General features: G+C 35.7%; 2 protein-coding genes across 14 annotated transcripts; one reads left to right on the plus strand and one right to left on the minus strand.

The window, feature by feature from the left end:
* Nucleotides 1-471: 471 nt before the first annotated feature.
* LOC110933181 (cytochrome P450 81E8) lies at nucleotides 472-2082 on the plus strand. Its single transcript, XM_022176415.2, has 3 exons — nucleotides 472-793; nucleotides 878-1482; nucleotides 2071-2082. The coding sequence occupies exons 1-3, from the start codon at nucleotides 475-477 to the stop codon at nucleotides 2080-2082; spliced, it is 936 nt and encodes a 311-aa protein (XP_022032107.1). The 5' UTR covers nucleotides 472-474.
* A 3655-nt stretch (nucleotides 2083-5737) lies between these two features.
* On the minus strand, nucleotides 5738-10891 carry LOC110936087. Of its 13 annotated transcripts, none has more exons than XR_004891588.1 (7): nucleotides 10635-10891; nucleotides 10307-10461; nucleotides 10051-10220; nucleotides 9842-9961; nucleotides 8994-9533; nucleotides 8122-8602; nucleotides 5738-6211 (listed from the first exon to the last, which is right to left on the minus strand). XR_004891588.1 is itself a non-coding variant. In XM_035989156.1 (7 exons), exons 2-6 carry the CDS (start codon nucleotides 8590-8592, stop codon nucleotides 6476-6478), a joined length of 444 nt encoding a protein of 147 aa, XP_035845049.1. In that variant the 5' UTR covers nucleotides 8593-8602; nucleotides 8722-8748; the 3' UTR covers nucleotides 5738-6211; nucleotides 6437-6475. The 13 variants fall into 13 exon arrangements, 1 of the variants encoding a protein (XP_035845049.1); XM_035989156.1 differs by lacking the exons at nucleotides 8994-9533; nucleotides 9842-9961; nucleotides 10051-10220; nucleotides 10307-10461; nucleotides 10635-10891 and adding exons at nucleotides 6437-6528; nucleotides 7771-7835; nucleotides 7902-7922; nucleotides 8722-8748 and having other exon boundaries at nucleotides 8122-8325; nucleotides 8492-8602; XR_004891592.1 differs by lacking the exon at nucleotides 5738-6211 and having other exon boundaries at nucleotides 7773-8602; nucleotides 8994-9125; nucleotides 9331-9533.
* Nucleotides 10892-11361: the final 470 nt, after the last annotated feature.

Genomic DNA, 11361 nt, shown 5'->3' on the forward strand with positions numbered 1-11361 from the left:
CAGACAAGCCCTGCACCTGTCAATCTGCCATGTCTTAACTTTATCCAATACGGATCGTATAGGCCTATACGAACCGTATAGGACATTCAAAGTAGTGGCGCAGCTATGAAGGGGCCAGAGGGGGCGTCCGACCCCCCGAACTTTTCGCTCAGTAGTGTTATGTATGTACGTTTTGTATAGAATTTTTTAGGAATATACGTTTTCGACCCCCCGGTTTTATAAAAAAATATTTTTTTAGGTGTATACTTTTAGGTCCAGTGACTTTCGACCCCTCGGTTGTAATTTTCAAGCTTCGCCACTGTTTCAAAGTGTCCGAAGGTTGAAATTTTCAAGCTTCGCCTCTGTTTCAAAGTGTCCGGATAGAGGGAACGGTGTGCCAATAGAATCCCACTATGTGAAAGCAGAATTATTCCTTTATATATAAATGAAACACAGGAGTAATAGACATGGTGTGTTCGAACGTTGTTAGAAAAGATGGAAGCGTTATATTATTACATCCCATTAATCTCATTAATATTCTTAGCCATTTCTATCTTCACAGATTACTTCTTCCACAAACTCCAAAACCTTCCACCAAGACCATGGCTCCCTCCCCTACCTATAATCGGCCATCTCTACCTTCTCAACAAACCATTCCACCGGTCCCTCGCCAAACTCTCAACAAAACACGGCCCGGTCCAACTCTTGCAATTTGGTTCACGCCGAGTTCTTGTTGTCTCCTCTCCCTCCACCGCCGAAGAATGTCTCACCAAGAATGATATCGTGTTTGCAAACCGCCCTGAGCTGCTTGCAGGTATTATTAATTTTTTTTTTAATGACTAACTCACACACCCAGTATGCCTGTTTTTATTTATTTATTTTAACACCTTTATTCCAGGCAAATATCTTGGCTACAATTACACCAGCCTTGTCTTTGCACCCTATGGCGACCACTGGCGGAACCTCCGCCGTATCTCCTCTCTTGAAATCTTCTCATCTCATCGACTAACAGAGTTTGAACCCATTCGTGCGGATGAAGTGCACCATATGACGCATAAACTCTATCAATCATCGTTGAAACTGGACACTGTGGTGCATGTTAGGCCTATCTTGGTTGACCTAACGCTTAATGTTGTGATGAGGATGATTTCTGGTAAAAGATATTATTATAGTAAAGATGATGTGCTAATAGATGAGGAGAAGGAAAAGGCACATCGATTTCAGGAGATTGTGAATGAGATTTTGAAGCTTGTTGGAGCTACAAATGTAGGGGACTTCGTGCCAATGTTGAGGTGGTTAGGAGTGAGCAAATTGGAAAAAAGATTGATCGCTTTGCAAGCAAAGCGAGACTTGTTCATGCAGGAGCTACTGGAGGAGTTAAAGGAGAACATGGAAACTTGTAGTAATGGGAAGCAGAGAAAGAATATGATTCAGATGTTGTTATCGCTTCAAAAATCGGAGCCTGAGCTCTACACCGATGAATTGATCCGCAGCATGATGCTGGTAAATAGTACACAAAAAATATTATATTTTATTCTTGCATTTTACACAAACAAACAACCTTAACAGCCATATAAACGACATGGATTCTTTAAATTATTTTGAAAGAAAACTACTTTTAATAAAATTTACATCTGAAGAAGACGATAAAGAAATTAAACAAAACTATGTGTTTAGATTTTTTAGAAAAGTTAAAATTGTACAAATTATTATAGTAAAATCAAATTATATGTTAATTTCGTTCAAAAAATTATATGTTTATTGAGTTACTAGAAAAAAGAAAAGATAATATAAAATAAAAATTTGGAGTCTCCTACTTTCACAAGTACGATTACCATACCTAAAAAGCTTTACAAACCCAAAAACCCTATAAACACTTTCATAATCCTACACCAGTTAAGCCTCACAATAATGAGCAAAGTATTTTATAAAGAATTCTAAAAATAATAAGTGTACAAAAATATAATAGATCACAAAATATAACACAATCTGAAAATTATAACACAATTTCGAAGAAAAAAGACATAAAGAGTCACAAAAAGACATGATGACACAAATATAAAAAAGACACTATGATTAATAAAATGGTAGATTACTTTTTGAGTCCCTTTGTTTATGGGTTTTAACTAGTTGAGTCCAAAAACAAAAAGTTTAACGACCTGATTCCCCATAAGCATTTTCTTTAACCATTTGAGTCCAAATTTCTAACTCCATCCACCAAGTTTGTTAACTACAAGGGTAATTTGGTCATTTACACACAAAGTACAAGTCTTATATGCACAAGAGTATAAGGAACAAGTCTTTAATCCAACCCTCCTCTCTTTCTCTCTACGCCTACCACCACCATTAACACCACCGCACCACCACTGCACCACCACCATCCCCACCGCACCTCCACCACTATCACCTTTATTGTGGGTTCTTGTTGGACGATCAAACTTATGCCATACAGCAACCTCTTGTCGAAAAGACGTACGCAAATTTGCGGTCTCGACAGCAGTGGCAAGACCGCCCTCTCTCCAATCCAATATCTTCACTGTAAGTTTTCAAAACACATAAGTTGAAAGAAACATGAAATAATTATTAAAAAACAGTTTTAGATCAGTATATATTCCATGTCAGGGGAAAATTATGCATACATACAGGGTGTTTGGATGTGCTAAAGTTGAAATTATGAACTTTTTGTTGGGTGAATGGTTTCTTCATCATCGATATCTAACAGACGTTTCTCTTGATGAGATTTGATGTTCTTGATCCTGCAATTACTCAAGAACCCTAATCAAGAATCCTGATCAAAATTTCTTGCAATATTCTTGAATCAAACCCAAACAGACGTTTCTCTTGATGAGATTCGATGTTCTTGATCCTCCTCTCTTTCTCTCTACCTTTACCACGACGTTGGCGGCGGCGGTGGTGAGGCTGCGGCAGTTGCCGGGGTAGATACGGCGATGATTTCTTGACCCATGTTGGTTGATTTTCGATCTGCAACCGAGATTGAAGTTGTGGGTGTTGTGGGTGATGAAAAGAGGATTTAATTAGGTTAAAAAGAGAGATTGAAATGGGGATTGAAGATGAAGAAAGTGTGAAATGGGGATTGAAAAGGGGATTGAAATGGGGATTTAATTAGGTTAAAAAGAGAGACAGAGAAGTAATATTTTTTTTATTTTTTATTATAAGGGTATTTTGGTCATTTAACAATAGTTAACCAAAAAATTCTAACAATGTTAGAAATTTGGACTCAAATGGTTAAAGAAAATGCTTATGGGGACTCAGGTCGTTAAACTTTTTGCTTTTGGACTTAAGTGGTTAAAACCTATAAAACACAGGGATTCAAAAAGTAATTTACCCTAAATAAAAAGAAACAATGATGTAAACAAAAAGTCTAAAATCTACAAGCTAAACATCTAAAAACAAAAACCTAAAATCTCCTATCGTAGAGTTCGAAGAGACGGTTCCAATGCGGCTTGAATGAGGTCAATCAGAGTCTGTTTGATACCCTTCTTGCGACTTCTTATTTTTAGGAGACTTTGTATTTGATCCTAACCCCTATAAAAGTGTACAAAATATAGGGTTATTGGATTTTATCACCCCTAACTATTGACTATTGGCCGCTACCACCCCCAACTATCACTTAAACGTCCGCCACCCCCAACTTAACACTTAGTTTGTTCTGTCACCATGTCGCTAACTGATCACTAACTTTTGAGCTTGTTACTAACTTTTCAGGGTCTCCAGAGATCCCTAAAACCATCCTAAGATCCCTCTGACACCCCTAAAAATATAAAAACAGGATCAAAAGTTATTGATCAACGACGTGTTAACAGAACACGCTAAGTGTTAAGTTGTGGGTGACGGACGTTAAAGTGATAATTGAGGGTGGCAGCAGCCATTAGCCAATAGTTGGGGATGATAAAATCCAATAACCCTAAAATATATGATAAACATCTTTTATATTTATTTTGTCATTGTTAAAAACATAATTATGATTTACTATAACTCTATATATTACATAAAAGGGTAAAGATTAAATATAAATAGATCTTAACATATAATGTGAGAAGTGAAGGATGATCTTTTTTTAAGTTTTTTTTCCATGCACATCTACTTAAGAATGATGTTTAGTTGAAAAATGGAAAAAATAAATTTTATATCCTGTATTTACTGTAATAGAGTAATTATGTGCAATTACACTAGAGTGGTTACATAATTATGCTACTAGTGTAAATACACAAAAAATAGATTCTTAAACTAAAATATAATATAGGTCGAAAAATGTGTTAAAACATTTCTACTTAGAAAAATTATGTATAAAAATGTGTGTATATACATATAAAACAAAAAATTACACATGAAATCTCAATTCAGTTAATCCCTGTTGATCGTTATTAATTGTTAGTCTGTACCTCACCAGTCGACTAACGCCTAGTAATATTTACAACACTGGTTAAGACCTATACACTTTACCCTAGGAAAGTAAATATTATAGTTATAAAATAGGATAATCTAATTCTAATAAAGGAGTGTAAAGAATGTCACATGGCATCTTCTCTCTTACTAATTCTAAAAAATGCCACATGGCACCTTCTTCCTTTAATAACTTTTCAGTAACTAAAAAAATTGTTTAAAAAATAATTAAGATTACACATAGTAGAAAATAATTATAATAATTCCCTTTGTAACTTCAATAAAATGCTGTTAAATAAAATAATTTCGATGTAATTTATTATAATAATATCTGACGTAAATTTATTATAAATACATAAATCTAAATTTAGCTTTATCTTTAACAAATTTATTGAAACATAATCTAATAATTCATTTATGATGTTAATTATACTTTTGTTATTTTGATTTGATTTATGTTTTAGTTGATTTTTGAAAAAAAAATTAACAAAATCTAAATTGACTTCAATAATTATAATCACCCGTATATATATATATATATATATATATATATATATATATATATATATATATATATATATACTAGTCGTTTACCCGCACGATGCGGCGGGAAACATCACTTAAATTGGTGAGTTTAGGGATATGCACGGAGCGATTCGGTTTTGAGCCACTTCAACTAATTTGATCACTTGGATGTTCAAATGATGGGGATAAGGTGTTAAAATAAAATCGGATGTCGTATCCCCCTTAAAGTGATTAAAGAATGAAACTATTTACATAGCATGTATCTTCATCTTGGTTGCTTGTTGACGAAGTACGTAACAAAGTAAAGGTACGTGACCTAGTATCCATTTTGTTGATATTGTTCAAGATAATGACTTGTAGATGCAAATGCGATTGCTATGTTATGTTACCTTGATTTTCTATATCATAGACGCCCATGACATAATACATGTTCGTAACTTGTTGGCTAAGATTTTTGAAATAGGAACAAACATTTTTTACACATATTTTCAAACGTTTGGACTTCCTAACAACTTGTCGAGAAACATATATTGAATTTAGAAAACAAAGTTTCGAGAAACCTCCCTTCAGATATTTAGTTTTATTCACTGCGCGGCTAAATAGTGAATAAAACTAACTATCAAACAGATTTTTTTGGCTGTCTCATTTTCTTTCTTTTTATTTATCTCTTAAATCTGTTTTGATTTACATGCTATCAAGACAAATAAAAATATATATTTAAACTATAAACATAAACACATGTCGTCGTTTCCTCTTTGACTGCACGCAGTCTTATTATCACCTCTGCAAACAGGATTTCTAATAACTACAAAAATATAATACATCAAACAAGATCAAACAGACTTTATGATCAAAACCATATAGTTGTGTGTTATTTATTTACACTCTTATTTAAGTACCATTCTCAGATCAATCACCAATAAAATTACAAAAAAAAAAATTATCATTTACAATTACACCCTAGCAAAAATCACATTTTAAGATTATCATACTAAATGCTATTGCACTAACCCATTAGAATGCAGTTGAGTAGCCTCCTCCATACCGAGTTTGACTCGCCCCTCCTTCCAACAAAGCTCTCTAATCCCTACCCTCTTCACCATTATCCCGTTCACGAAGCGCTGTTAGCATACGTTTCGCGTTCGCTTCCACTCTCCGCCACTTCACGCAGCACCTCAGCCCCTCCTGCCTGAACACGAATTCCTAATGCAATGGCATTTGATGCTTTATGGATAAGATCACCAGCATGCATCCCCAGTATATGTAGTCCAAGAATCTCACCGGTATCAGACCTATATATCAACTACATCATACAAAACCAAAAGCCCATCAACATTCTCTATTTGACTGCCAAATGGCCATCGGATGAGCAGTTGGAACAAATATACAAAAAATAAATCCATATATTAAAAAAAAAAAACCGGAATATATGGTTCAGTAATTTTGTGACTTAATCAAGAAATACCTTCTGTAAAATTAGAAAAAAGATGATGCATATATTAAAAAAAAAACCGAAAGATTATTTTACCATAGTTTTCATCCCTTCTGAACTGAGTTTTACTGGGGCCTATCCCTTTATCATGCATGGAAGCATAAAGTCTCTGGTACCCTCTATAAAATCTGCAAAAAGAAATAAAATCAATGGATACTCAAATATTAAAAAATAGAGTAAAATCCATTTTCGTCCCTATGAGGCATAGTTATCAAAAGCGCTCGCCTGTTGCGCCTAGGCGCAATTTTCAGGCGAGGCGCAACCATGCCGCTTTGCGCCGTCAAAGGCGCACTTCTGGTAAATTTCCGGCCAAAAACAACTTTCCGGTGACTTTTCCGGCCAGATTCTTGTCAGTTTCCGGCGAACCTTTTGCAAAATGATGCTAAATTTCGTCTGGAACAGATCTCCGGTTGTGGGTGCATCACCGGAGGGGAGAAAGAAGAAGATGAAGAGTGAAAAAGAAGACACCTAAAAAGCTTCCTCTTAAAGCTGTTTTGCAGAAAATTTTGACACTGTTTGACCTTACCTTTGCAGTCACTTTTGCAGAAAAGACTATTTCAATAATAAAACAAAATTCATTTTTCTTTTAACATATTTTAAATTACCATAGCAAGTACACTGTACACAGGTTATCTTAAATCGTTTTTTAACTAATTAGATGATTTTAAAATCTTATTATATTAGTTCTATAATATATTTATAGAGTAATATTAATTTTATATACCTACAAGATATATTTATTAATTTTTCAATACATAATGTATAGTAATTATTTTTCTTTTAAATTCGCTTTTTTTTTTCTCAGGCCCTCGCTTTTTTTGCGCTTTGCGCCTAGGCCCTAGGCGATGCCTATGCGCCTTGAGTGCGCCTAGCGCATTTGATAACTATGCTATGAGGTTTAGCCAGTTTTGCGACTTTCGTTCAAAGGTTTGTTTTTCCGCATCTGGATCCAAAAGGTTTGAAATCTTGTCATAGAAACACCCCATGTACAAAAAGTGTGCGCCTCAGCTGCACCTTAGGTCGATTTCACCCTAAAAAGCGCATCTCAGCTACGCTTCTTGTACATCGTGTGCCTTGTGTCACACAAGGCGATGGGGTTTGCGCCTAGATGCGCTTTGCGCTTAAGCGCGCTTAAGGCGCGCTTTTTTAAACCAAGGATTTGTTAGCCGGGGATAAATACGTTACAAAATGCAAACCACAGGGACCATCCGTGTATTTTGGAAAAGCTAGGGACCAAAACCAAAATTTTGGTTAATCACAAGGACCATTCGTGTACTTCACTCTAAAAAACTACACATTATGACCCATTACTCAAATAAGCCATTTTACCATATTTTTTGGACATTAAAAAAGGAAAAAAAAACACTTGCCTGCATTCTTTAAGATGGAAAAAGGCTTGTGAACTTGCTGTGAGTAATATGAAGTACATATCAGCCTGCAACATGTATAATGTTGAAGTCACTTCCATCTCCCATATGGTCAAAAAGGGTCAGAAGTTAACCTGCACATGCTTTCCCTGTAGCTGCATTTTTTATTCACCCATTTGAGAATAAAAATAAACAAATCAAACCATTCATAAGTAAATGAATTAAAAGTTCCTCCTCTAAACATTTCAATGGCCAGTGATTTGGAATTTGGATGCATGTTTACTCTGAAATTTTAACAAAGAAAAATATTGCAGTTAACTAACTTACAAATTAAATCGACATGAGACATATTACCTTATGCTGTTATCAACGGAATCATCAACATCCACAGAACAGATGAGTTCATCCAAAAGCGCAGGTAAAGCAGCTCCAAATATTTCTTTCTTATCAGAGCCAGTCTGATCACGATAAAACTGCAAAGCGCAGTCTAATATGTGCCCATCTGCTTGATAAAGAGCATAAGGAAGAACTTTGGGTAGCCAGTAAGTTGAACCATATCTGTATTCAACCATTTGGCCAACTCAAATAAGGTAACCACAGCTTTATTAAAACATATTTCGAGTATATAACCATATTACAAATTTTCTTTATTTTTATACGCTAAAAAATTTATAAAAAAAGGTTTATGCTTGTTAACAGACCGAAACCATAAATCTGACCATACATCGCCTGCTGTACGACAAGTTGTATGATCCGCAGAACAGCCTTAATACACATAGTCATCTTCAGAGAACAAAGTGTTCCCTCTATACTTCGCTTCGCCATTCATATCGAACTGCAAACCAAACAGGAAACACATAAATATATATCGGATCTTGAAAAAAAGAAACATTATATGCTGGTAATGGAAGATGAAATTTTTGGCAATGGATTGTTTAGGAATAAGACTAATACTTCTAGGCGCTTTTTGCAACTCGAACAAGGACCCTGCCATGCTGGTAGTCCAAGTTCGCTAGTCAAGGGAGCGAACTTTTAAGAAAATTATTAAATTTGCCATGAGTTAGCTCCCAAGGATAGCAAACTGCCTAAAACTATAACAAGTACCAAATTCACCGTAAACTACCAATCTCGTTCCTAAACAACCTATTTTTCAAATAAATAAAAACAAAAATCGACGAAAAAAAGAAGAAAAAGGTGATGAAACATATCCATATATATGTGCATACATGTTGTATAGTTTCTTGAGGTAGGCTTTCTTGCACGTAGCCATATCCAGAAAAAGCATCCGGCCCGATTTCTCGAACGTATTTATCAGCAGAGACGACAATGTCATCTTGCGTGGGGTCCGTGAACAAGTCCTTTTTACTCGGAACATAGAACACATTAATAGTGTGGTTTCCTACATAGAAAGGTCGAATATATTGCTGATATACATATGCAGCACCGCTAAACTGCGGTATAACCAACCAGCATGTTATAATAAGCTTTGCATATGACCAGAATGGAATCCTGTCAAAAATGACTCCAATCGCCATAAATTAAACAAACAAAACCAAACCTCACCTGGAATGAAACGTCGGATTTGTGATGAAACCTTACCCGCCATCGTCGGAGGTGGCGGTTAGGTTCTCAACACACCACCAGCGTCGTCGTCTAACCAAGCTCATCCTCCTACTCAACTACCACCATTTTTGATGCCGTCGAACACAGCTAGCCATTATCAGTCACTTCTTTTTGTTCATCTTCATTGTCTTGATGATTGAGCCCTAGAAATACAATGGTCAATTAACTACAATTAAATCAGCCATTAGCGGAGTTTATTAACCCTTAACTGTATCAAAAAACACTGCTATTTGCAAGAAGATCCAGGTTAACCATTACAAAATAAGTACAGTCGATACTATGTTAATCATATCATAAGCACTTGAAAAGGCTTGCAAAAGTTTCTACCCCATACACCTGTTGTGCACATGTGTTACAACTTTCATAGACAAAACAGAAAACAACCTAGACAACCTGAAAAAGAACATCTACCCCGAAACACGAAACACTATAAAAAAAGTTGCCGTCATACCTACGCTCGCTTCAACGCCCTCTGTTGTCAAACGATCCCTGTTTCTCCCAATGCCTTCTGTTACTACCGAAACCTAAACCCCCAACTCTACTTCTATTGTATGGTTCACTTCCATCCCACCTGCATAATCAAATTTCTTAAATGACATTTTGATCCACAATAACAAACCATAAAATTGTGTATAAAATTAGAGACATATCTAACCATACTTTCACAAAAACCAACAAAAATCTTGACCCCCTTTAAAAGTTTGATGTGTATAAGCAGAGTTTCTCTGATGACTTTCCACAATCAGTTGGTAGACATGGAGCAAACGACCATCATATCTTCACCATGTCACAATCTACTTCTAATTGTTGGTCCTCTTTAGCAATATCCCCTGTGTTTCAAACGATGACAACAAATTGCTTCGAAACATCACCCACGTCAAAAGTAAATGAGATATGTATAAGAAATAGGACTCACCGGAATTTGATCGGAACCTCACCAAGCGGTGAACCAGCTAGACACCAAAACACACCCACACCAAGACACAACCAGTCCCAAACCCAAGATACAGCCCCCACCCCACGAAAAGACCACCACTCTGACCTATTAAATTACTTCCACCAACCTGTACACTAACCAAACGTAAAGAATCAGTAACAACATTTTCAATCCAAATGAAAAGAAACTTTTAGAGTCAGTCCATTTATGTACAAATCAAAGAAGAGAATTAGGGTACCAATGCCAACACCAGCCGTGAATTATGGCTTCATTCGAACGATAAGCAAAAGAAAACTCAAAAACTTACCCTTGAAACTCCTATCAGAATCAAGTTCATCGCTGCCCTTCATCCTTCTCTCGATTATGAGAAAATCGACGCCTCTCCGCCTCTTGTCCATTCGATTGTAGGCCCGTAACAAAGATTAGATCGGAAGTCCTTCAAATGAAATGAGCATGATAACATTATTCACTACGAAAATCAAATGAAACCTATGATGTAGAAGAACCCTAGATCCAGATCTGGAATGCCAGAGAGAGAGGCGGGCGATTTTGAAATGTTTTGAAATGAATATGAAACCTAATGTATTTGTGTTTTTTAGTAGGAGGGTATAAGTGGAAAGTGATGTTTTCTAGTGCTTAAAACACTTGTACATCATGCTTTAAGGGTGTTTTAAGGAAATTTTAATGACCTTAAGAAGTCCTTTGGATATGCTTATTAATATAGTATAGATATATATATATATATATACTAGTCACGTACCCGCGCGATGCGGCGGGAGTGGCAATTTACAATAGTATAATTGTTTACCGTTAGTTTATCCGTCGTCTCGTGATATATTGTATAGTACTTAAGTTAGTTTTCTTATTCGTGATATGATGGCACTGGTTTTTCTGTTAGTTTATCGATTCTTTGGTAATCTTCTACAAGAAGAGTACAAAATCAAGGAAGTAGATGTAATTAAAAACAAGAAGAGTTCAAAATAGTCAAGTAGCTGGACAAAACAATAAAAACAAAATGTGGGGAGTCTCTTGTA

The sequence above is a fragment of the Helianthus annuus genome, chromosome 4, assembly GCF_002127325.2.
Source record: "Helianthus annuus cultivar XRQ/B chromosome 4, HanXRQr2.0-SUNRISE, whole genome shotgun sequence".
Taxonomy (NCBI): Eukaryota; Viridiplantae; Streptophyta; class Magnoliopsida; order Asterales; family Asteraceae; genus Helianthus; species Helianthus annuus.

Coding starts and splice junctions, on each gene's coding strand:
- LOC110936087 (XM_035989156.1), bottom strand. CDS start 8,592: ATGGCGAAGCGAAGTATAGAGGGAACACTTTGTTCTCTGAAGATGACT. Junction 7,836..7,901: donor TACAGGGAAAGCATGTGCAG/GTTAACTTCTGA, acceptor TACATGTTGCAG/GCTGATATGTACTTCATATT. Junction 6,529..7,770: donor TTCCATCTTAAAGAATGCAG/GCAAGTGTTTTT, acceptor TTCTTTTTGCAG/ATTTTATAGAGGGTACCAGA.
- LOC110933181 (XM_022176415.2), top strand. CDS start 475: ATGGAAGCGTTATATTATTACATCCCATTAATCTCATTAATATTCTTA. Junction 794..877: donor CCGCCCTGAGCTGCTTGCAG/GTATTATTAATT, acceptor CCTTTATTCCAG/GCAAATATCTTGGCTACAAT.